We start from the raw sequence: 24672 nt of genomic DNA, 5'->3' as shown, positions 1-24672 counted from the left end.
CATGTTCGTAGAATCATTCCCGCTTGTGTGGTTTCAAAAATTAGAAAAAAATTTCCAGAAGAAAATGGAATTTATGTGAATTTCGATGGCGACGATGAGGGAGCAGACGGGATGTCTGAAATTATCCAGGCGTGGGAGTACATGACGAGCGAAGAACAGAACAGATAGAGCCCTTAACACAAACGCCTATTCGACTGAATTTGTGAACTTAGAACCCAGGACGTTTTTCAAATTTGATAGAATTAAATCGCTTCCCCCAAAACCTTTTCTAAATTACATGTATATATCATGTTTTAAATCTTGCCATTTTCGTTTTCTTCTCAATTATTTCATCTCGGCTTGCTCTTTCTTTTGGTGCCATGATTCGCTTTCTCGACCTGTGTTTTTCACGTTTCGCCGCTCGTTTGTATGCACCTATCATCATGACCTTCAAGTATTCATAATTTTTTTCTCAAATACTGTTCTAGCGATTAACTTCTTCGTTGGTTTGCGCCAAGCAATTTTGAAGCGTGGTTACCCAAGCTGTTCACCAGATTGAATAATTGCTTGAGTTCGCTGGCAGTTGAAGTTATTATCCAAAGCAGCCAGATAAGCACCCATGACCATATGATCGTGCTGAAAATGGTACTGCTTAGGAATATACTTCAACAAAAGGTTGTTAAAAACTTCCACATTCGTTGTGTGCACGACATCCGTTAAATACTTCAAGTCATTTTTGAAGGACTTGTCTCTGACCATTGAAACTAAATATTGATGAGCTGGTGAACCCTCTAACAACCAGTTCTTACTTTTTTGTTCTTCTTTCGTAAGTGGTTCATGTTCACACCTTTTAAATTTTTTACATCCCGGCCATTCATGTTTGTTGATAGTGTGATAGATGATTGACTGAAATTTTTCATAGATAAGGTCAGCATCGCCATTGGCAGTTGTAACGCTCCACCAGAAGTGGTTCACTATTGAAGGTACCCACTCTAACAAACTTTCATGACTTTTCTTTTTTGCAATTTTATTGATTTTTTTATTTATATTTTTGGCAACGTGCCATGGATCAAATTGATGTTTGATTGTGTTGAACTCAGGGTTCACTCGCATTAGTTTGCGTATTTGTGTGTGTTTATCTGTGGCCACAACATCCACGTGAACATCATTATTTTGCAGCTGTCGTAAAATACGAACAAACCCTTCTTTTTCCATGGCATTTGAATTCTTTACTTCTGTTACAGGTACCACAACAGTGTCAATAACTTTCCCGGTAAGTGTTTCCATGAACGTATAATTGCAGTACTTTGCAGAATGGCCAGGGCTATCGCATCTTCCGTCACCAACGAGAACAACGACATCACGCGATTTCAACAATTCCACCATACGTTTACGTTCGACATTCCACTTTTGTCTAACTACGGGAAGGATGAAATCACGTCGAATCTGATAATACACACTGTCAGATATGAATTTCAAATTAATCAACCATGCAAACCTCGAAATTTTTGCAAACGGTACCCCTGAAAAAGCGATTGATGTTGAAATAAATAAATTTCCCAATCCGTTTGGTGAGCCGACCATTGGTTGACTTTTCCATTCGATATTGCATTCATTGAAGCAATTAATTTTTAAATGCAATTGGGAACCGGTATTCATAACTTCTCTGATTTCAGATTGATCAACAGGCCCACCACACCTTGGACACCGACCGAGCAATTCAAATAACTTACTCTCGTAAACTAGAAATACACGTTCATTTCTAATTTTCTCCTTCCAACTGACACACTCATTCTGCGAAAGATCAGATTCTGTTGCATTCTCATTCTGTGAAGGAACATAATCACTATCAGCAGCGTCTTCACCACATTCGTCACTCGAACTTTCTGATTTATCATCCAATTCCAATTCATTATTTACAACCTCCAATTCATTATTTACAACCTCCAATTCATTATTTACACCATCCAATTCATTTTTTACACCATCCAATTTATTATTTACAATTTCAACAGCAGCACTAATGACATCCTCCGCTTCATCTAAACCACTACTCTGAACACCCAAATTGTTACAAAAATTGTCAGCCACCACAGTCTCTAACACGTCAGTCGACACACTCTCACGATTCTGACAAACAATTTTTACGCCATCACTTTCTAAAATACCTTTCTTGGGTATTGGAAATTGTACACCTTTCGATGGATTGTTCTTTTTGAACGTTTTTGTTTGGCACCTAATACTTCTGAAGTGTCTCATCCTCGTGAGGGTAGACGCATCTCGATAATACGTCGGTTCTGTTTGCACACTGACTGGGTTGTAAGTGATGTCTGTTTGAGTTGACATATTTCTAGAACCTTGAACATCAGAATCAGCAGGCGAGAGGCTTCCAAGACTGTCAAAATCATCAACTGGAAATGTATAAGAGTCTTGTTTTTCTAATAAGTCTGAGACAATCTGAAATTAAAAGAAAATCAAATGATAAGGCCTGGGTACTAAGGTATATTATATTATATATGTCACACCTTTTTATAACACAAAATGTATATGATTGGAAGGAAGATAAATAAATTTACGTATCTATATTTATCATTTTTCTCAAGAAGTTTCATATTTGATATCTCGTAATTATAAGCTGAAGACTGGTCACCAAGTTGTTATTGCAAATCACAATACCTCAGCTTGTTCTTTGACTTTCAATCTTTTTGTGGATGATGCTCTCTCAGGTGTTGGCTCAATATGAGGGAATAAGGTGGGTATTGCCCCTGGCACCAGCTTCCGAATCATTTTTTTATTTTTATTTGCTGCATACTTTTGTTGCATATCAAAAGATTTGTCGAAACAGTCTTCGGTGAAATGGGTTGAACACAAGTACCGATATTTTGGCAGTGAGGTCCGTTTGACTTTGGCAATCCATGTTTTATTTAATTCTGGATCATTTGGAAATTTATGATACGATACATTATCATTTAAATTAGATTGATTGTGACATTTATAAGCACAACCGTGCGGCATGTTTACACGTCCTCACAGCATGCGCACCACGTGAAAAAGACCGCGAAACAAATCTGAGATGAGCATATTTTTCAGAATGAGTTTCGTGGTCGTACACATGATCATAAAAGACATTTTATACAGAGAATGTTGCATCAACTTATAAAATAGGAAGACGAATGCAGTGAAGCCAGAGGGATTGTTTATAGGCTAACAGCAATTTTTTCACGCTACGCAACTGTGACGTCATAATTTGTGGTTTTGAGTAATGAAAATAAGTTCTTCACTATTTCGAAAAGAAGTGGGACAAGAAGCAATGGCGGACAGAGCGGGAAGGAAGTAAGCGAGCGAAGCACAAACTTTTGATTAACGTTATTTGTTGAATCGATGAGTTTGAACAAAATAAATAACAAAGGTATGAATAAAATCATGTACATTTTCATATAAACCAAACTTGTGTAGACACCTCGGGATCCCTTTAAATCAGACATTCTAAAAAAAAGGTTGCCAAAGACCTTTATAAAATTACTGGGTTCGAATTATTATTTGATAAGTTGGAATTGCATGGACTGGATTGGTATGCCAGTTAATTTTAAATTAAGGGATTTATTTAAGATTGTGTGCACTTTTTGCAAGTTACTGCCTTAACATTGGTATGTGCCTGTATAATTTGATTTAAGGAAAATTAATGTTACTTATTTTCACGCAGTAAAGTATTTTACATGACAGCTCTTTTTGTTTATGGAATTGCAATAATTCTGTTATTCTGAAATTGTTCTTAGTTACACCAAAATGGGAGTAGTAGCCAAGAAATTCCTCAGAAAGATCAACCATCTAATACTTCATCCTCCAAAGTAAGAGTTCCTGACTTTGCATCTATGTGGGGTATATGCAGAAATACAAATTTTTGGATATTTTAGTATAAATATTGTAAAGTTGTTTCTATTACTGTACTTCTTTTAAGAATTTTTTTATTATGATGTTTATGATTATTATGATTTATTATTTACTGTATTAGTTTCAATTTAAATTATAATCCTTAGATATATTTCTTTAGACAATTCTTCCAAAGGATGGCTCACAGGAAAAAGAAAACAAAGTTTTAAATCAAGAAACAAACAACGATGTTTCTTTTCAGGTAATAAAAGTAATCAGCGAAGGATAAAAATAAATTAGGACAAATAGTATTTTTACAACTCAAAAGAGAATCCTTGCAAGACTTCAAAGTTATCTATATCCTGGTACAAATTTAAGCTAATACTAGGTGCTCTTAAGAACACTGCAATAAGTTTTAAAATATTTTTTAAGCAGCTACAACAGCAAAGTATTTCCTCTTCTAAGAAGTCTGTAATTATATATTGTAGTTATCACACAGTGCCAAGGAAAATATAAGAACATATTTTTTGATTTTTTAGTTCTCCTTTACATATTTAAAAGAGAGGTGAAAAAAAAACTATTTTGTGACAGACACAAATTTACTAAGATACATAGCTACTATAAAAACAAATAACTATATTTCATAACTAAGTATCTTCATTTTTACAGAATTTTTATGGCTGTATGGGGTTACAATAAGTAGGTTTTAAATGTATTTGCCATTAAATGTCAAGAATAAGATCTTTAACTCAAGACAAGTAAAAATATTTCATGTACTATAGTACTATCAGCCTTTATAACCTTTATTTGTATGTCTTGAAACTTAAAAAATATCTGTCATAACAAACAATATTTTTTTCATAATTTGAGTCCCTTTTCCACAACATATTTCCGCCTTAGAACAACAAAGTTTGTTGTGATGAGATGGCGCCAAATTGGTTAAGTATACAGACTGGAAAAGTTCAACAACAAATCGAATGCACAATACTGCCTTTCTTATTTCAGAATCTTTACTTTCTTTATCTTTACCCACACATTTGTTCAGTAAGTTCAGTAGTATCAAATAATAAAAATAGGTCATCACATGTTATTAAACTTTGTGAGTGTATTGAACTATGGCCATAATAAAGAGAAATATATTCCATTGTTTTTTAATTTCACCGCCTGTTTGGCAAATGTATAAAATACTCAATTATAAATAATTCAGTGTCACAAAGATGAAACGAAAACTTTTTATAACAAACTAATTTATCTTTTGAGTCTACTGTATTGCTCTCCTGCAAAGATTCTTGGTGAAAATTTAGCATATCTTATAAAAAAAATCAAATTTTTATTACTCTGCCAATGTTTCCAGCATCAGAACAGGCTTAGTCTTTGTTCAGAACTTTTCTTTTTTGCTGTCAAATAAAAGTAAGAACTTTATATGGAGCATACCAAGCCAGTCAGTCTCGTATTCAAAATCAACACTATTATCAGGAATATTTCAAGCCTTTAGTCGAGTGAATATATAAGAACTAAAAAACGAAAATACTTTATTGCATGAAAATTTCGCGGCATGAAAATTTCGCGGTTTCACGGTCGGAAAAAAAAAACGCGAAATTAAAATGCCGCAAAAAATGCATTTAGAGCTCAACCACGAAATTATAATGCCGCGAAAAATGATTTTTTCGGTCAACTGCAAAATTAAAGTGCACATAAAAATCTGGTTTTTTAAACCGCGAAATTAAAATGCTTGAGAATCGGGGCTTTTTTTGCAAAAAAATATGACTAAGAAACGAAAACTCGGGTCTTAAAGAATATTATTTTTTTATTACCATGTAGGCTACCATATATGGTATTTAAAACAAAAATAGAAGGAAAATTACAATTTTCTTTAGTTAATCACAATAACATTAGATTTTGTACTCCGTTCCTCCACATTTTTCTTCTCCTTATTTTTTTGAAAAATGTTTTTATATCTTTACTTCTGCTGCAACTGATGATATTTTTTCGAAAACTTGAGCACCCCTGTCAATCAAATATTTTGTTGCCTGTGAGATCTCTTTTGGCAAATGTTCAGATGGCACAAGGAATATCATGGAGTTGACTCATAGCTGTGTGTGTGTTGCAAAAAGCTCTTTTTCAAATGTGTGTAGACAATTCTTATTTTTTTTCAAAACATTCGAAATTCGAATCATGTCAATTACAAAGTAAGAGACTGTCTCGCCGCCACAAAGCAAGCACCCACAGTGTCACGTTTCGTAACATTCGATTTACTGTTTTATGTCTTTCTTTGTTATCGTGCAATTAAAGACATGGATCAATCTCAAAGTAAGTGTATAAACAAAAGTAATAAATTTTCGTCTCATCAAGTTTTTTTCCTATTTATGCAAATTTAAAAAAATATCACGGTATGTATTTAATATGTTTTATCTTTCTGGCAATATTTATCAAATTTCTCCTTTATATCTTTAGCGGGAGCAGCCAAGGTAGTCAATCGGATTTGGGAACCATTGATTTAGTTGCTGCTCAAACATCGGTGTCTGAAGAGAGCTCTTCTCGTGGAAAGTATGTCACATACACAGTGCAGGATAGATTTAACATTGGGAAATATGCAAGTGAGAATGGTTCTGCTACATGTGTGAGAGCGTTCAAGCAAAAGTTTCCAAAAATAAACGAAAGCACGGTCAGGGGATTTAGAAAGAGGTATAAACAAGAACTTTTAATTGTCAAAGGCAAAAAGTTTACTCCAGCAACACAAAAACAAGGACACCCTCTTCTTCTTGGATGAAATGGTCCAAAGATACATCCGGGCCGCGTCGAATCGCGGGGCTGTTATCACACGATCAGTAGCCGTCTCTACTGCAAAAGCATTAATGAAACGATACCCTAGATTAGTATTGCCTATTTCGATCGGCGAACGCTCCTGGGCACAAAGCTTATTTAAGAAAATGAAGTTCAGTCAAAGAAAGGCCATCACTGCAAAGATTGCCATTCCCTCTGGTGCCAAAAAAGAGACGCAACTGCTTTTCAACCATTCAATCGTAAGGAAAGTAACCGATAAATTAATACCGGAAACACTTATCCAAAATTTCGACCAAACCCCTTCAAAAATTTGTTCCAGTTGCCAGCACCACTTTAGCTGAACGGAATAGCAAGGTAGTTGTCATCAAAGGAAGTGACAACAAACGTGCTATAACGGCCACATGCACAATCACGCTGGATGGTCAATTTCTGGGAATGCAATTGATCTACGGAGGGAAAACCACCCAAAGTTTGCCAAGATTCCAATTTCCACCACATTTTTCGATTAGTGTCAGCAAAAAACATTACAGCAACGAACAGGAATCCATGAAACTTATCAAGGAGATTTTGATCCCATACATCGAGAGCGAACGAGAACGATTGTATTTGCCAAACCAGGAAGCTCTGGCTATATTCAATGTTGGAATTTTACAACCATATGACCACAAGTGAGGGAAAGAAAGTAATTTTTAAAAAAAGCATCTGGGATAAGAGAGGCGATCGACAAAGGCTATGACACCTTACCAGAATTGGACCGCTTTCAAGATATCGATCTTTTAATGTCGACGGCTCAAAGCGAAAACAACATCACACCCTTTATAGAAATGTCAGAGGAAGATCGGCAGCTCCATGGTTGTGGCCCCGGCGAATCAGATGAGCAAAGTGATGACGAAGATGATGGGATTTTTGAACCGCAGCAAAACTTCACAGACGTATTCACCAATCTTTAGGGAAAATGATTATCTCATCATCATCCTCATCATCATCATTATCATTCTCGGCTTAACATCCATTTTCAATGCTAGCATGGGTTGGACGGGGTATAAACTCAACTTCCTCTGTATCAAGTCTGTCCTTATAACCACCTGCCAAGTCTTTCTCGGTCTGGTCTGGGCTTTGCCCCAGGAACTATCAAGTCTCTACACTTTCTTATCCAATTATCCCCTCCATTCTTTCCAAGTGCTGTTGAGAAAATATATAACAATGTCTTATTTATGTCTTATTTATGTTAAAATGACCGCAAAAATTTTCATGTCGCCAAATTTTCATGCAATAAAGTAATATGACAATCCTCTTTGTATAAACCAAGCATAAATCATTGTATTTGGTATACTTGGTGGTAAATTATTGTTTAATCTCATTGATGGTTTATGAAGTTCTTTGTTTAACAGCGAATAAAGTTATTGCAAGATAATATGTGATCATGTAATTTAATAATAATTGAGTTGAACGCAAGTCTCCTTTTGTATGTGTTACAAATCTCTCAGAAATAAATCACAGATGAAATTATTGGGAGTGGAATGACTTTGCAAAAAAAAGAAAAATTACAATGTCTGAATATTTATGTTTGTTCATAAAAATTGTTTTATTTTGGAATCAATTTCTTAAAAGTTCTCATTTTTCAGGAAAACAATAACTTTACTCAACCAATTAGGTTTGTACGTGCTGTTTCAGCTAATCAGAGAAAAAAATATAAGCTTTTTGCACTATAGGATGTTGCCTATACTAATATTTTATGAAGATAATACTGGAAAATATTGGCCTATGTCAAACGTATATTGCGAGAGGTTGTCTTTAGAGTCTTGACTGAAATAAACAGTATGCAAATGAAAATGTTTTTTTTTAGAAATGGAACTTAAATAATAAATTGGGATATATTCATCTATAAAGCAATGGCTCATGAGTTTAAAAAAACCCAAACTAATCAAGGTTTATTTAAGTCTGTAAAATCCTATCCCAGAGGAATACTTAATTTAGAGTGGTATCAAAATAAAAATGTGAAGTAAAACAATGATTTCATCATATATTAGAGCACAAAGTTGAAAATGTACTTTTAACATATATTTAACATAAAGATTTCTTCGATAAAACTTCTGTGAAATGACAAGACAAACCCTGTAATATTTGGTTGTTGATTTTTTGTTAATCATGCAAAATTTATATCAGTATAGTATAGTATTATAGTTTTTAAGATGAGTATAGGTTTTTGAAGTATACCTTTGTAATAAACTTTTTCATTTATTAGTTATTTCTTTACAATCAAAGCTTAGTTGTTTGTTTACATATTTAAATTCAAGATTCAACTGTTTCCATGACGTTTCAACAGGGATTACTGGTGAATAGTACCTAGGTGCTTGATTTGATTAGTATCGTTTATTGTCTGCTCACCCAAGTAATAATGCTCAATACTGTTTTCCTATTTACTGAAAAAAAAATTATACAGAAAAAGCCTTATTTCTATATATGCAACATTGGTCCTTGTTTTCTTTTAGTTTAACCTTTTTTACATAATTTTTCATAAACCTGTGAATAATTAGATAATTTTGATCATAGTGAACCAAAGCATTTTGTTAGACAAATTAGCAGTAATTCTATTTTCAGAAATCAAAAGATTCTTCTCAACCAATGGATGTGGAAAGTAAGGTTGATAAAAAGGTATGTTGCATTCAACTTGCAATAGCAGCCTTTCTATTAGACAATCGATAATCTTGATATTAATCACGTAAGTTGAACCTCTTTAAGTTTCAGGGGGAGGGCATAAATGGCTTGCCCCCAAAGCTATTGGTCTGTATTTTCTGAGTGTCTCTCAGTAATACAAGAGCTGAATTTCAATCCATGTTGTGTTAAGAGTATTAAAAAAAATTAAAATTAAAATTGCACTTACAGAGCAGGGGGATTTTTTTTTACTTTTTCTTGGTTTTAAAGGAGAACGTTTTGTTGTTACCACAAAACGATCTTTCCATTTTTCCTTTTTGAATTTGTGCCCTTTAATGCCCAATCACGCAGTATAATGCACCCATAGATTTTTTTCGCATTTTTGCCTATTTTTTTCATTATGTTAGGACACCTTTAAGGTGTATGCTTTTATATTTAAAGCTGTGTAGGTATAATATAATTTAGAAACGAATGTTATTTTTTATCCCATTTTAATAAAGCAAATTTTGATACGATTAAAAAAATTATCACAGCAATATCCTAATTTCTTTAATTCTTTGTTGAATGCAGCAGTTAACCAAATGACAGAACATGAAATAGGAATGCTATCTTATTTGGACCAAAAATATCACTTCCTCCTGAAATGTGGCATTTATTTCTTGTTATTACGTTTTATGTGACAAAAATCCAACATGTTTATTTTGCAACAGAACTGATGGATTAATGCACTTCAAAATAAACAGCCCTTCCACATTTAAAAGGGAAAGGCTTGATTATTAGGAGTTTTTCACTTCCTTGTAATATTCAATTATTTAAAATATGGAATGATTTTACCCATGAATATTGATTTTGATGGTTTATTTACGTTTTAGGTGTTTTCTTCTCAAATTTGACCTCGTTTCTCTTAAATTATCCTGCAGTTATGAAGTTTTGTAGCTGTGGCCACCCTACAATTTATTTGGATTGTTTGTCTTCCTTAAAGGTCATAATAATAAAAAACAATCATTTTGAATACATTGCTGGTAGATTTTAAATCGAAATAATAATAAAATGATTTAGTGCTAAGTTTCTTTGTGTCACCCCAAACAAACCAAAAATATGGCTTAGCATCATAACAATAGCATGTTACTATTTTTATCAAATGAATGTGTATCCATGTTTTAAAAAACTGCTAATTTGAAAAAATATTAATTTAAAAAAGATTCTCATCAGTTATAAAATTACTTTTGAAAGCCAGCATATTGAACTTGAAAGCAGTTCGTGCTTTTAATCTTAAATAATTTTCCTTTGTACAGACAGACTTTATAGGTTATAGAAAAATAAAATGTGCTCTTAAAGAATTTTAATACTCCAGTTGAAAATGATGAAAAGAATAAGGAATCTGTAGTAAGTTTGCATTATTACTTTGCTTTATATTGATATTGTTGAGACAGGAATTGTGCTGCAAATTCTAAAGCTATATTTTATTGTTATACGCAAACAGGGTTAGAAATGTGCTTAAAGATTGTTTCGTGATAAAGTTAAACTTTTCTTTTTCTTTCTTTTTCTGATTTGTGTAACAAGTGACATTAAAGTAAACCTTTTGTTAATTTCATCATCATCATCATCATTCTCGACTTAACGTCCGTTTTCCATGCTGGCATGGGTTGGACGGGGTATATTAATGACCTCTTCCAATCTGATCTGGACTAGTGTTAGATCTAAACTCAACTTCCTCTGTATCAAGTCTGTCGTTATAATTTGGTATATTATTTAATTTATACAACGAAAATACTCTTATATAATTACATTTTATAAAAGTTTTGAAAAAATCGGCCCACTCGATTAAGCTGAGCTGGGTCGCTATTTGGATACATTTCGATATTTAATAAGTTGCTTATTTAAATTGAATTGCCTGTTTAATCCTATCCTGTCCCGATTCTGCCCCTCTGCTACCAAGTTTGAATCCAATATGATGTGCTATTAATGATGTGCTGTTAATGATGTGCTGTCATATGAAAATATAAGTGTTAAATACTAAAGAAAACCACGTTGTTTATTATTGAACATTTGCAGGATTTTTTATACCTTTTTTGTTATGTAGTATCATTGTGTGTTATTAACTGGATCTATGGTTTAACAAAAATAAATATAATGTTTTTAATATTGTAAACATTTTGAACTTTAGCATGCTGATGATTCCCTCCAACCAATGCATGTGGAAAAGACAGATGAGAATGGGGTTTGTTTTATATAACTTATAACAATCATAAGCTGTGAAAGCTGATAATATCAAATTTTGTCTAGTCCAAAGATTTCTTTCTTTTGGTCTGCTTTGCATACCATTGATGATTTGACAACTGCAATAATTAACGTTTTATTATTGGCGTGTAAAACTTGCCTAAATGATTTGACTCTATAGGCAAATAGGATTTTTACATACTATCTGGCCTGTAGATTTTTTTATTAAGTAAGTCATACTTTTTATCTTCTAAAGAAAACAGCACCATAAGAATAATTAAAACACCCAATTTAAAAACAATATTTTAATGTTGTAACCTGTCAGCTAAGGATTTGTCGCTTACAGCCATATTTGGAAAGTATTGTTTTCCTAACAAAATGCAAAAAAAAGTTAAATTTTTTTCTAATACCTAAAATAAAAGAGGTTAATAGGGAATAAAACTTGAAAATTATGTACTTGCTTTGCTCTACCAATTTGAGCTACCCTCTTATGTAAAAGAACTGTATTTGAACCAGTACCAGGCACACATGATGTTGAGCTATAGGAGATATAAATCCTGGGAGACCTTTTAATTAGATGTAAAGGCTGAAATTTTAAATATCAGGTTGCCGATATTTCGCAATTTGAAGTTACCCTTTTGTTGCACAATACCAGCAGTTCATACCTTTTTTGGAATGGCAAATGTATACAATGGGTGTGTATGCCACAGAAATCTTATCCCTGGAATAATCATGCTTTATACTGGGATACATTTTTTTCTAAGATGCAGGGTAAAGGCTATAAAAAAACACCTGTGTTATTGGGGGCCTTAGGTTGGAGAGAAGCTATGTTCTCAGCATTGTGCAGAAAGAATGAATAATCACACAGTACGATTACTAAGCCTTACACTTTGTTCCTTGATGTCTAATTGTAATTCAGAAGGTTTTCGGGAATCGGCAAGACAAAAAGCACTGAAGGACGCTTGGTCACATTTTATATTGTAAGTAATATGTATTGATAGAAATGAAAATTGAGGGCATTTTAAATCCCTAGCCATTAGGATCATGCCTAATCACTCCACCAACTGTGCTATTGGTTTGATAGTGATAGTGATGGATCTGGACAAAGCACTGGGTGGTTCCAACCTGCCATGGGAAGCTGTCACCAATCAGAACGTTTTTATCAGCCCATTAGTTTATACATCATTATATTATTTATACATTAAGGGACGGTATTCTTATATAGATATAACAACTAATTGAACAACAATAGTATATGGTAAATTATATAAGCTTTAATAGTGGAGATAATATCTATGTGAAAGAAACTGAGTGTTCTTTGAAACAGCCACCATTGCGATGTTCTGCCAACTTCTGCAATCCGTTTCAAAGTACAGTGAGTTTGCTCACTCACTTACTATGAAGTTTTCTTACATAGAGTAGTAATCTTTCCATATAAACTTTGCAGCCTTGACTAAAATTAAGCATACAAAACAGAGGTAAAACTGAGACACAATGTAGTTTTCGTACTAGCGCCCACTGAACGTTTTTAATATGACCAAAAATTTTTATAAAGGAGAGAAGGTATGCCACTTAAATATTAATTAATTTAATCAAATTGGCATCACATACTAAAAATTCAACTTTGCAAACATTTTTTGTGGTTTTATTAATTTTGGCAATGAACAAACCTCCCTCGAGATTTAACTATAAAATTATGTACGTCCGCCATAGATCTTTAAAAAAACACACATATCTTAATAAAGTAAACAATTAAACTGTCACTGCAGATTTTTTACAGCCAGAGGAATGCTATTAGAAAGCAAAACTAAATACAAATTATAACACATCACCAATATTTAATGTTAAAACTAGCTTTCCTAAAACTAATTTCTTAAATTTTATATGAAGGCTTCATTTTCCTTTAAATTAGAGGCAAAGGCAGGAAAAAGAAATTGACAATGGCAATGACAATGACACTAATGAAGGTAATGAAAACAATGTTAATATTGATGATGGCTATAATGATGATTATGTTGGTAGTAACGATAATGATAATGATTATGATAAAGAAGAAGAAGAAAAAGAAGAAAAAGAAGAAGAAGAAGAAGAAGAAGAAAAAGAAGAAGAAGAAGAAGAAGAAGAAGAAGAAGAAGAAGAAGAAGAAGATAGTGATGTAGATGACAATGATGGTGATGGTAATGGTGATGGTGATGATAATGATGATGATGATGATGATGATGATTATGATGATGATGATGATGACGATGATTATGATGATGTTCAAGACAGAAAAGATGGAAGAGCAAAGGTGCCAGAAAAAATAACGATACTTGAACGTGCAAGTCAACATTTGCCTGGAACATCTGGCGCGAGCAACTGTCCTATTGTTGTTGATAGTGATAGTAGTGCTGCAAGTAACAATAAAAAAAACGCCAAAAATCGTAAGGTAAATAGTAAATGTTTGTAAATGTTGTATGAAATTTTAGGAAGTTTGGTAATTTTTTTTTTGTATAAGGTTTGCTGTTGTAATAATCAGGATATGTGTATAAAACATTGCTGAATGGACAGTGATCATTTCCTTAGAAATGACTATTTGTTTTTGGTCATATCACACGTCCTTTTGATTTAAATTAAATAAACTGAAATTATATATATATTTGTAATGTTCACAAAATATAGAGTAAAGAAGGTTCTAGCGTATAATTTTGGTGGTAATTTTTTGTAGCGAAAGAACATGAGGAAAATGAAAAAAGAAAATAAGAAGAAAAGAAAGAAAAGGAAAAAAATCAGTGCTAATATTTCGGTATGTTTGATCGTTTGACAGGTAGTTCTTTTTATAATTTAAGTTGATAAAACAGTAAAAATAAATTCTGATTCAGGCTAAAGATGAAACTACAGAAAACAAAATGAAAAACCCTCCACAGCAGTCTTTTGGAGCAGCTATAAATAACCAACCAACAGCTTCTAGACAGTTTTGCCAAGACTCTGATGCAATTTATCAGAACACTAGGAGTGGCATGCAGTAAGTAAAATAAAAATCTTAAATAATGTTAAAGAAATTAAACATATCTGAAGTTTTTTTTTTTTCTTTTAGTGGTTATCAGCATACATATTCCAGGTGATAATTTTTTGCTTGGCTATGGACCATGCAAACGATGTTTAAAATAATACAACTAGATGACTTACAAAGCTATATCTGGAAACACCATTTTAATACACTGTTCAAAACAACATGAAAATGAACAAAACAAAGGCCTTTTTAATATTACTAATTTTTTTTGTAATTACTATGAAAACTGCTAAATTCCACTGATGTGATTATACCAAGAACTATTTCTAATTTACCTGGTCTTATTGTTCTTCTAAAACCAAGTACCTTTTTGGTTTTTACCATTGTGTTTTTGTGGTTTGTTTCTAAGTGCTGAAAGAAAAGATCTCCAGTTAGTGAATATTCCACACAAACCACACGAGGAAATGCTAGAGGTACATTTCTTTGTCACTGTTCCTGAGGAAAATTACAAAGAAAAATGGAAAGGAAGCCATGTCTTCATATATTTCGGATCACATCTTTTAGGATGTTTTGCACAACCAGCAGTAAAAATGAATTACAAATGGTAAGTGTAAACTTTTATTATTGTTTTAATCTGGTGGACGAAAGATTTAAATGGATGGTAGCTTTAAATTAGACTAGATGTATAACTTAAAAGGAGGCAGCTCTACAATCAGTAAGAAGTCATTTTGACTATTTCTATATTAGATTGACACAATTTGAACTTGTCAATGTTTAGAGCGGACTTAGGACTTAAAAATTTAGGTTACTTAGTTAAATACAAACTCTGTGATAAAATTGTTGCTGACATCAGCATGACCCTTTTATCTGATATTCTGCTAAGGCACCTGACATGGATTATTCCGTATCATATTTGGAAAGAACCCAACTTTTTTTTTAAATAACAGAAAATTAAATTCTCTTACAACACTACGTGCGGCAATATGTTGGCGATGAACTCAGATAGTTTATCCGAATGGTGTGTATACATATAGGTGAATATTTATCATAGCACATCAGTATTTTATTCTCAACAGTGAATGTTTCACCCCGATTAGACCTCTGATCATGACGGCAAGTATAATTTGTGTAAGTCATATTGAAGAAGAACTACTTTGTTCATCACTAACATACTGCCAAGCAGTGAGCGGGATTCGATCCGCGACCGCCAGAACTGGGAGCCGCAGACGAACCCACAACACTACGTGCGGCAATATGTTAAAGAATGTGTTAAAGAAAAAATATTTTTATATTGCATCAGCACCATGTTAGTTTTAAAATATATATCCTGTTTAGTAAAGAATGCAGTAAATTTAAGAAATATTTACGACTATAATTTTTTTCTTAGCTGCACCTCCACATTCAAAAATCGATTAACTTTAGGTTTCATAAGCGTTTAAAATTTAACTTGAGTTGAAAGAAGATACCTTAATAGAATATAGAATATTAAAGAACATTAATTTTTGTGAAAATTTAATTTTGCAATTTTTTGAATCAAATTTTTTATTATTTTTTTATTTTGCCACAAAAAAGAATTTTATTGTCGCAAATTGATAATTTACTTAAAGTTCGCGGGGATTTATTTGGACGGGCAATTTCTATCACATTTTACATTTTCTCACCAGGGTGGTCATTATTTCTTCTTATCTTAGTTCTAGATCTATTATTTTTAACCTGAAATTCCAGTCTCATACACTAATAAATAAATATATAATAAAGCATATTTTTTTGTTAAAAATATTAATTAAATAGTTGTCTGTCCAAATGAGATTCATTGGAGGATTGTCATCTGGGTTAGTAATATAAGGGTTCAGGAGTAGGTCACCGACTAATGACTCTCCACATTTCTACAGCTGGGACAATGTCAGCATTGACAAAAAATTATCAAGAAAATATTTTCGCGAATTGCAACAGTGGCAATTAAAGTGCTTTTACTCCATTAACATAGGTCCTGACATGAATTAAATAAAAATTAGAAACTTCAATCAACTTCAAGGTACATTTGCCAGGCAACTGTCAAACAAGATAGGATTTTCTGGGTGGTATTTAAAGTACAAATTGAAATTTTTTTTACTGTTTTTTACGGTATGTCTAATCTATATTTATTAATTTTTACCAAAAATAGAAAAAGCATATTTTATATAGCATATTCATATTTGAATGCAATACAACCTCAGAACACAAAATTGGAAAATATAAAAAAAAACATATAAGCTTTTAAGCTAACCTCATGTTGAGTAAACATTGGCATGCTTTGTTTGAAATAACTTTTTTCATAATTAATTTGAAACACAGACAACCTTCTTCAGTCGGTTTTTATTTTTTCAGATAAACAACTTGTTTCTGTAAGATATTTTAGTGTACGGCCATGTCATAAGACAGAGTGATTTGTGTGTCGTGGGCTGACATAGTTACTCATGCAAGGGAATTAATATATAAGATTAGCCGAAGTCCTGTGGAAGAATCCACTGAATCTTTCATCGAGTCCATATGATGGGTGCCAAATAAAAACATAGAACACAGTAATTTGAATTCTTAAAAGTCACAATTTGCATTATTCTATACCTATAACTGCTGAAACAAAACGTCCAAAAAAATAAGTATGTGCAGCAATAAAAAAAAATAATGAGAGAAAAAAGCCCTGGGATTGAGGTTGCTCACAATCTGTATTATATTTATACCCGCTGAAACAAAACATTTAAAAATATAGGCAGATCGTGCAAAAAAATAGAAATAAAATGAAATAAAAATTCAAAAGGTCTAACACAATCAAAGATGTATAAAGCTAAATCTGCTAAAACTATATACTTCCTTTGCCATGCCAGAAGTACACCAAAGAAAATAGTATACCAGACATTAGGAAAAATCGTTAAGTCACACAAAAAAGGTTATTGAAAAATTTCCACAATGTACAGTTTTTAATGCATCATACAAAATCAGCTATTAAGTCTATTGCATACAGCAACCCTCCCAATGTGCAAACGTGCCGTGCATGATAACAATGCAGCGTTTTCGAATTTAAGAATCGGATAATATTTCAAACGATTGGAACGTAACAGATGTAAACATTGATTTAACTATTTAACTTTGTTTACATTAAGGTTTATTATAACGACATTAACCATTTTGTAGCGTTAAAAACAGTAACACGGAAAAATTACTTCTCTACGATATACACACTGCATTTTATAAGAATATTTTTTTTTTGTTTGTTTCAGTCTTCATCTTCTTAACTTGACAAATCCTATCCTCATTATTCGTAATATTTTCTTAGCATGGCCATGGCCTCAAAATAAATAATGCCTTAAAAAAAAGCCTGCTATAAGTCTATAGCTAATGGCAATTTCTACTACATGTAACGGCCCATTACTTGGACAAAAAACAGTTCAGTTTGTTTAATATGCAATAAAAAAAGAAAACTTTTAATCAATTTTGTGCGTCATACAAATGTTCATATTTAGAATAATCAAGCTTAGACATATTCTTAGGATATTCCTAGCTTCTGACCTATTGTTTAGAGTATATATATTCTTTCAAAAAAAGTGCTTAAAGAAAACATTTTCCTGCTCAAGACACAACAAGAAAGTGAATATTTAAGGGAAAATTTAGCTTTGAGAGCTAAAATGGCTAAATAATCTAAACAACACACCTGCTTTTCTTCCGCATTATTAGTAGGTAGCTTGCGAGCGTTCTCTGAATGAAAGTTTAATCAGTTTTTTACTTCGAATACTAAACATCACTTAATAAATTGGAAGTGTATACAATTATTTGATACATTTTTAATCAATTTGTGATGTTATATGATCGTACTTTTTTTAAAAAGTATTTCTAACTAACAACACCAAATTCTTTCGACAACAACAATTTGTTTTTTTTTTACATTTGAGATTCGAATTACATTCATATTCGAATTCGATAGATTTTCTATAAAAAGAAGCAACCTCAGTACCTGAACACAAAAATGATGATTAAGCTAACCTTATGATAAGTAAGCATTGGCATGCCTTGTTTGAAATAACCTTTTTCAGGATTACTTTGAAAAAGAGACACCTTTTTCGCTTCGGTTTTCTTTTTTCAGTTGATAAGCAAATTGTTTCCGTGAGATACGGTGCACACATAGTAAACCGGGGGTAAAATTAAATTATTCTATCTATAACGACGAACGAGGCTTTTAAAACAAAAAAACATATAAAAACATTTAAAAATAAATTAAAGATTAGTTTTAATAAAATAAAAAATAGAGTTTTATTTTTTAAAGTAATAAGAAAAGAGAATTAAATGTTTAAATAGTAACCCTCCGATTTGCGTGTTTTTTAACTTACCGTATTTTCCGGTATATAACCCGCAGGTTAGAACTTGATTTTTATGACTTTCACCGTTATTGTGGGTTATAATGTGGTGCGGGTTGATAAGTTTTAAATTTTTTGTCATTTATTGTGAATTTAAAAATTTTTACATTCAATGAAGAAAATAGTAGCAACCGGATAAAATGCGTACATTAATATAACTGCATGCGTGATCCTATATCTACGTAATCTTACTTCAACTACGTGATTTAATTTTTTTCACACAGTGAAATTGCTTCAACTTTCAATTGCTTGCCAATTCTAATATTACGACCTCTCTCTGAAACACAATTCTGGAGATCATTTTTCTTTTGTGTTGAATGTAATTCTAATCTATTTACATTGGGCACATTGAAATGATTTGCTTCTGGTAATAGAGCAATATAGCAGGTATCATTTTTTGGTTTCATTGTCACGTATTTCACAACCTAGTGCCCAGGAGTTAATTATTAATTCCTGTTAAAAAAAGTTAAAAATGTTAAAATTAAAGTACAGATAATAATTTTCTTTTTTATCTTCGCTAACTTCGAGCAACAGGTGGTCACTGAAAATATCAAAAATAAATATATAAAATACAATTAATAAGACACACCCAACTATCTCCTCCTCATTGCCGCCATTCATTTTATCATGCACACTGTGATTGCTGAGATATAAGTAGATAACAAAATTCTATAAACATTAGAAAAGAACGTTCCGTACATCGCTGTTACAGACAATCCGTGATAATTATTATGTTGTTTATTTTTATGCAAAAAAACTTAAATATACATAAAAAACAGAGATTTTACTTCAGGTTTATAACCTGATAGCATAGTTTTTTTTTTATTTGTTTGTTTAATCGCAGGAAGCAAGAGTTATTATTGGCTGAAACTAATGTCTACAAATAAAAAGAAAACAGCATTGTCTGATTTAGTACTGTCGGCATTAGCAGAAGATCGACTTGTCAAATTAATTTGTCAAGTCGATCTTGTCAATTTAAACTGAGAGAATCGCTACTTTAGACTCTCGGTTCTCGTGTTTGGGGTTTACATGTTTAAACGTCCCCCACTTGTCTCCAGCATGAAAAAAAACAGAACACACGCACATGTTTATAAAATTATTAGGGTAAGTACAAATACGCTGAATTTTTTTCTTAACACGATGCGAGTTATGCACAGGTGCGGGTAAGTAAAACACATTCATTGAAATTTTGTGCGGGTTATACGAAGGTGCGGGCTATCTGATGGCTTCTAGTTTATAACTTCCTAAAAAAGCTGAGCTGCGAGTGAGGGTTATATACCGGAAAATACGGTGGTAAATTTTAGAGTAACACCACATCGTAAGAAAGTGACTTGTCCTTTGCGTGTCGTATTATTATATAGATTTTATTTAACATGGTCACATTAAATTTGTTTAATTTGCACCCCATGCCAAATTGGCAATTGTTTTGCATCTATTGTTACAAATTAGTTAAGCCATATATATAATTGCTGTATGTTGAATGTAAAGCCATTTTCAAAATATAGTATACTAATGGATTGACCTGGCGTAAAATGCCATGTTAAGCAATTAAGTTTAGGTAAACCATGCTGCACATCCAGGTTGACCACTTTAGTACAGGCATACAGTGTAACATTTTCTTTAAAATAACTCTCCCATAATTTTAGCCAAAATAAAAACCCATGCTATCCTGCATTTAATGCAGCTAAGCCATGTAACAAACCAATGTGCCCTTTTTTTTAAAAAATTATCAAATTTTTGTACAATTTCTATTGTTTTTTATTCTCTTTTGTAACTTATCCATATCCAAGTAAACGGTATGCCATATTTACTCAATATGTAACCTTGTTTTTTTAAAAAGAAAGGAGTAATTATATGATACCTGATGATTCGTCAGTAGATACCAGTGCAACTGTTTGTGACAATTATGTCTAAACAGCTTTAATTGCACTGGATGCCCAGCAAGAGTAGCTAATTCTCACCATTAAAAAATGTCAAAAATGGATTCAATGGTTTGTATCATAGGTCCAAGTTCAAGGAACAGCCATAAAATTAGTTGTAACTAGTCGTTAAAGCCCGTGAAAAAATCCACTGAGGCAGGATAAAAATAAAAAAGAAGTGTCATTTGAATTTTGATGACATCAGCAACCCATCCAGAAAAAAAATTAGAACCTTGTTTTCACGTTGCCTATATTGTGTAGAGCTGAAACTGCTGATCAAGAAAATTTTTATGATCATGTGCTTTTGATAAGCGGTTAATGAGATATAAGGGTTTAAATATTTTGCTGACGTCCGCAATGGCCCGTCAAAACCCCAAAATTTTTATTAATAGAAATTTGTATACCTGTTGCCTTCATGTATAGATCTTGAAACGGTGATCAAGAAAATGTATAGAATTATGTACTTTTAATAAACGGTTGCCAAAATGTTAGGGTTTAAAGGGTTTTTTTGATGACGTCATCAACTCGTCCATTCTGAAACGGATTCTGGGACCCAGGTTTGGGAAAATTACCCAAATTGGTCCTAGGTGGTCCTTAGTTACCCACACGGTGAATAATCATTGACGTTACCACCTCGTTTCCAAGCTAGGCCTCAAAGTTTTAAGTGCACTGTAATGGCTTCATTAATTTAATATAGGATATTGACGTTAAAGTAGTGTTATTGACGTCGCGCCGTAACATCACAAAATTTAACATATGAGACATACATTTTTTTTTTGACAACTTCAAAAGAAAATTTTAGCAACTTCAAAAGAAAAGTTTTGGCGACTTTAAAAGAAAATGAACACATCCAATATGACCGTCACATGCACTTCGTATTATCATATTCAAATTATCTTATAATTGGTCAAATTCTTATAACCTTGATTAAATTTTTATTTTTAGTACACTTGGGAACAGATTTGCGGTACTACATGGAGAACTTAGAGCACCAAAATTCTACTTCCAGATTGAAATAGAGTACAAGTATGTTATTCAGAGAAAAGATGGCAATATTGTGTGGGAATATTTGTATTCGCCTTATTCTCATCCTCTTCGCAACAGATTGTTACAACCTGATTTTCGTTTGTATCGACAGTGCTGTGGATTATATGAACAAAGTAACTAGTTTAGGCTATTCAATCAGTTAAATTTCTATTAAATCCTTATAATCAAGATATATAATAACTTCGTTAGGCTTATTATTAGAACCCTAAAACTCACAACACAACTTTATTTCAACAAGGGGCATTATTCTGTAAATTTTAGACACATGAGTAATTCGATATGCTAATATTTTTTAGAATTTACCAAAAAAATAAAAAGTAAAAAGGTTTTCAGAATATGTTAACATATGTTAAATAAATATTAATAAGTTAAAGAAAATGTATGTGAATATGAAAATAACTTATATAATATGTTAAATAACTTTTATTTCTCTATCAGGAACTTGAAACAGTATGTCAAATTCACTCTAAAACTTAAGTAATTGAATTTTAGGCAGATACTATTTTAGACCTGATGACGACACACAAAAATTGCTGACATAACCAAAAATTATTGCTGCCACCTTTTAGTTATGAAGGGGCCGTAAACCTCCCGGTCATGATATGTTAAAAACACCTTGGACCAAATAGGGTGCATGTTCATAGGCTGTTTACATACTTGTGGCTTATTATTTCTACATTTATGTATTTACATAGTTACAATTTTTGTCCATCGTTTCTATATTTTTAGTATCAGTTTGGCATCAAGTAGATGATTTTATACTGCCACCATCTGATGAAGCGAACGCTGGTATCTTCAGTTTTGTAAAGCAAATTTTTAAGGACATAATGAGGTTGTTCTCAGGGAAAATATCAGTATTTGAAAGCCTAAAGGAATTTTCGAAGAACAAAGCTCCCATTATTTTTAATCTTTACTTGAAAGCTTGTAACGACAATGCATTGGTTGGTGGTAATATGTTTGATAAAATGTTATTTCTCTTTGGACTCATACATGGCTTTAAAGAATGTTTTACAAGCCGAGATAGAATAAAAATGCGTTGGGAAAAAATAACATATCAGAATGTTGAGGTAATTCTATTATATAGACACCAAGCAGGAAATTTTTTAAGGGGTATATTTAGGGAAATTAATGCAGTTTTTTAATACTGTTCCATCTTAACAATTACTTTAGCACTGTATAACAACCATATAATAACAGTTATTGGTTATGTAATGTTAGATACCTAGTTTACCAATAGTATTTATACCTACTAAACACTTTTTCCAGGACTTCATTGGAAATGCAAGTTATCAATTGAGTATCTTATCAGCAAAAGAATTTAATCAACCCATGGATATGAACTTGAAACTTAATAGAGTAGTGACAGCAGTAACCACATTGTGCTATCTTCAAGATTTACCATCTGTTGATGATTTGGTTTTGAAAAACATTTTTAAATCATTATCTCTAGAAAATATTGTGTTTGAAAGTAATAAAAATGCATTTTCAGCAGCCTACAAGTCAAGCATAATAGATGACAGGTACATTTTAAATTCTTTTCTCAAAATACTATAATATACTATCGTGTCATGCAAAATGAAATGGTATTTACCAGCTTATGTTTTAATATTATTTTAATAAACCTTTTTTGCTGTAGATTGATATTGAATGGCTTAAGGCAGTTTCTACGATTTGCAGTTAGAAGTGGGAAAACAGAATTTGCAGATTGTTGGTGCTACCTTTTAATTTTGATTCATGTCATATCTGGCAAATGCCCATTGTATGGGAAACCTGTGAAGCTGAATCAGAGTGCAATTAATAGCCAAACCTGTGGATTAGATGTTCTTGTAGGCAATGATGTATCTGATACTTTTTTAGAGTAAGTTTTTTTTTTAAATGGAAATCAAATAAAACTAGGAAAATTTAGAAACAAAACGTTTACTTATAATTAATCCTTTAATACTAAATTATTATTTGAATTATTGTAGTTTAAATAAACTCTATTTTTCAAGTTTTAAGTATTTCTTAACCAAAGCCAAGTTCTTCACATTTTTGTTATGTACCTTTCAATTTATTTTCATTTTATAGTGCTACAATAAAAAGTCTGGATAACTTTAAAAACAGTCTCAAAATGGATAAACTGTTACAAAGATCGTTGCTATTTTTAATGAAACTCAAACATTTTCCTGAAGCTATGGAAAGTGGTTTCTTTAAAGTTACTTTACTAATTAGTAATCTGATTGGAAAAATTAGGAAAAAATGCGTTATTCACAAAGACGAGGTAAGTGTAAATGCTAGCTAAACTGCTAGGATTTTTTAGATACAGATATATGCATTAGGTAGATCAAAATTTTAAAAAGGTTTAAAATGTACATCATTCGCATCGAATATTAATTTTACATTCCAATATCTTTCTAATACGGATATATAGATAAAAAAGTGGACAAAAATTGGAATGTCTAAAAGGTAACCTTTCTACTACTGTTTAACATGCCACCTTGACTATGACTTTATGAAGCACACCATAACTAGGTATTTATTGGGGACTCTATGGTTGCAAGAAACGGTAAATACTACAACTTAAGTGCCATTATATAGGCATTGTTGGCTAAAGAAACTTATATTTTAACATGAATCTTCCTATTTGATGCCCTTTTTTTGCTCACATAATATCAGTATTCACCTTGAATGACAGCATATAGCTAAATATAATGTCAGTAGTCACTTGCTGCAATGTGCATGTTTTCCTACAGTCTAATATTTTAATATTCTAAAAATTATCATTTTGTTCCTAGATAAATTATATACTGTATTCCTTAGCAGACTTTGAACTTACCCA

At 32.1% G+C, this 24672-nt stretch overlaps 1 protein-coding gene across 8 annotated transcripts in view; it reads left to right on the top strand.

Annotated features, from left to right (window-relative positions):
• The window catches only part of LOC130613202 (E3 ubiquitin-protein ligase rnf213-alpha-like), a 108615-nt gene that overhangs the window by 8993 nt on the left and 74950 nt on the right, over window positions 1-24672 (top strand). For 3 of the 8 annotated variants that reach the window (XM_057434534.1, XM_057434535.1, XM_057434541.1), the window contains exons 4-17: window positions 3756-3827; window positions 4031-4111; window positions 9235-9288; window positions 11456-11509; window positions 13421-13936; window positions 14216-14293; window positions 14370-14512; window positions 14585-14608; window positions 14910-15104; window positions 21753-21967; window positions 22584-22921; window positions 23121-23374; window positions 23491-23712; window positions 23922-24114. In XM_057434534.1, coding sequence (XP_057290517.1) covers window positions 3756-3827; window positions 4031-4111; window positions 9235-9288; window positions 11456-11509; window positions 13421-13936; window positions 14216-14293; window positions 14370-14512; window positions 14585-14608; window positions 14910-15104; window positions 21753-21967; window positions 22584-22921; window positions 23121-23374; window positions 23491-23712; window positions 23922-24114 — 2439 coding nt within the window. The remainder of the gene's footprint in view (window positions 1-3755; window positions 3828-4030; window positions 4112-9234; window positions 9289-11455; window positions 11510-13420; window positions 13937-14215; window positions 14294-14369; window positions 14513-14584; window positions 14609-14909; window positions 15105-21752; window positions 21968-22583; window positions 22922-23120; window positions 23375-23490; window positions 23713-23921; window positions 24115-24672) is intronic. The other 5 variants (XM_057434536.1, XM_057434540.1, XM_057434537.1 and 2 more) reach the window with 4 other exon arrangements.

The sequence above is a fragment of the Hydractinia symbiolongicarpus genome, chromosome 10 (assembly GCF_029227915.1).
Source record: "Hydractinia symbiolongicarpus strain clone_291-10 chromosome 10, HSymV2.1, whole genome shotgun sequence".
Taxonomy (NCBI): Eukaryota; Metazoa; Cnidaria; class Hydrozoa; order Anthoathecata; family Hydractiniidae; genus Hydractinia; species Hydractinia symbiolongicarpus.
The sequence above is the reverse complement of the archived record's forward strand: the minus strand, read 5'-3'. Positions and strand labels throughout refer to the sequence as shown.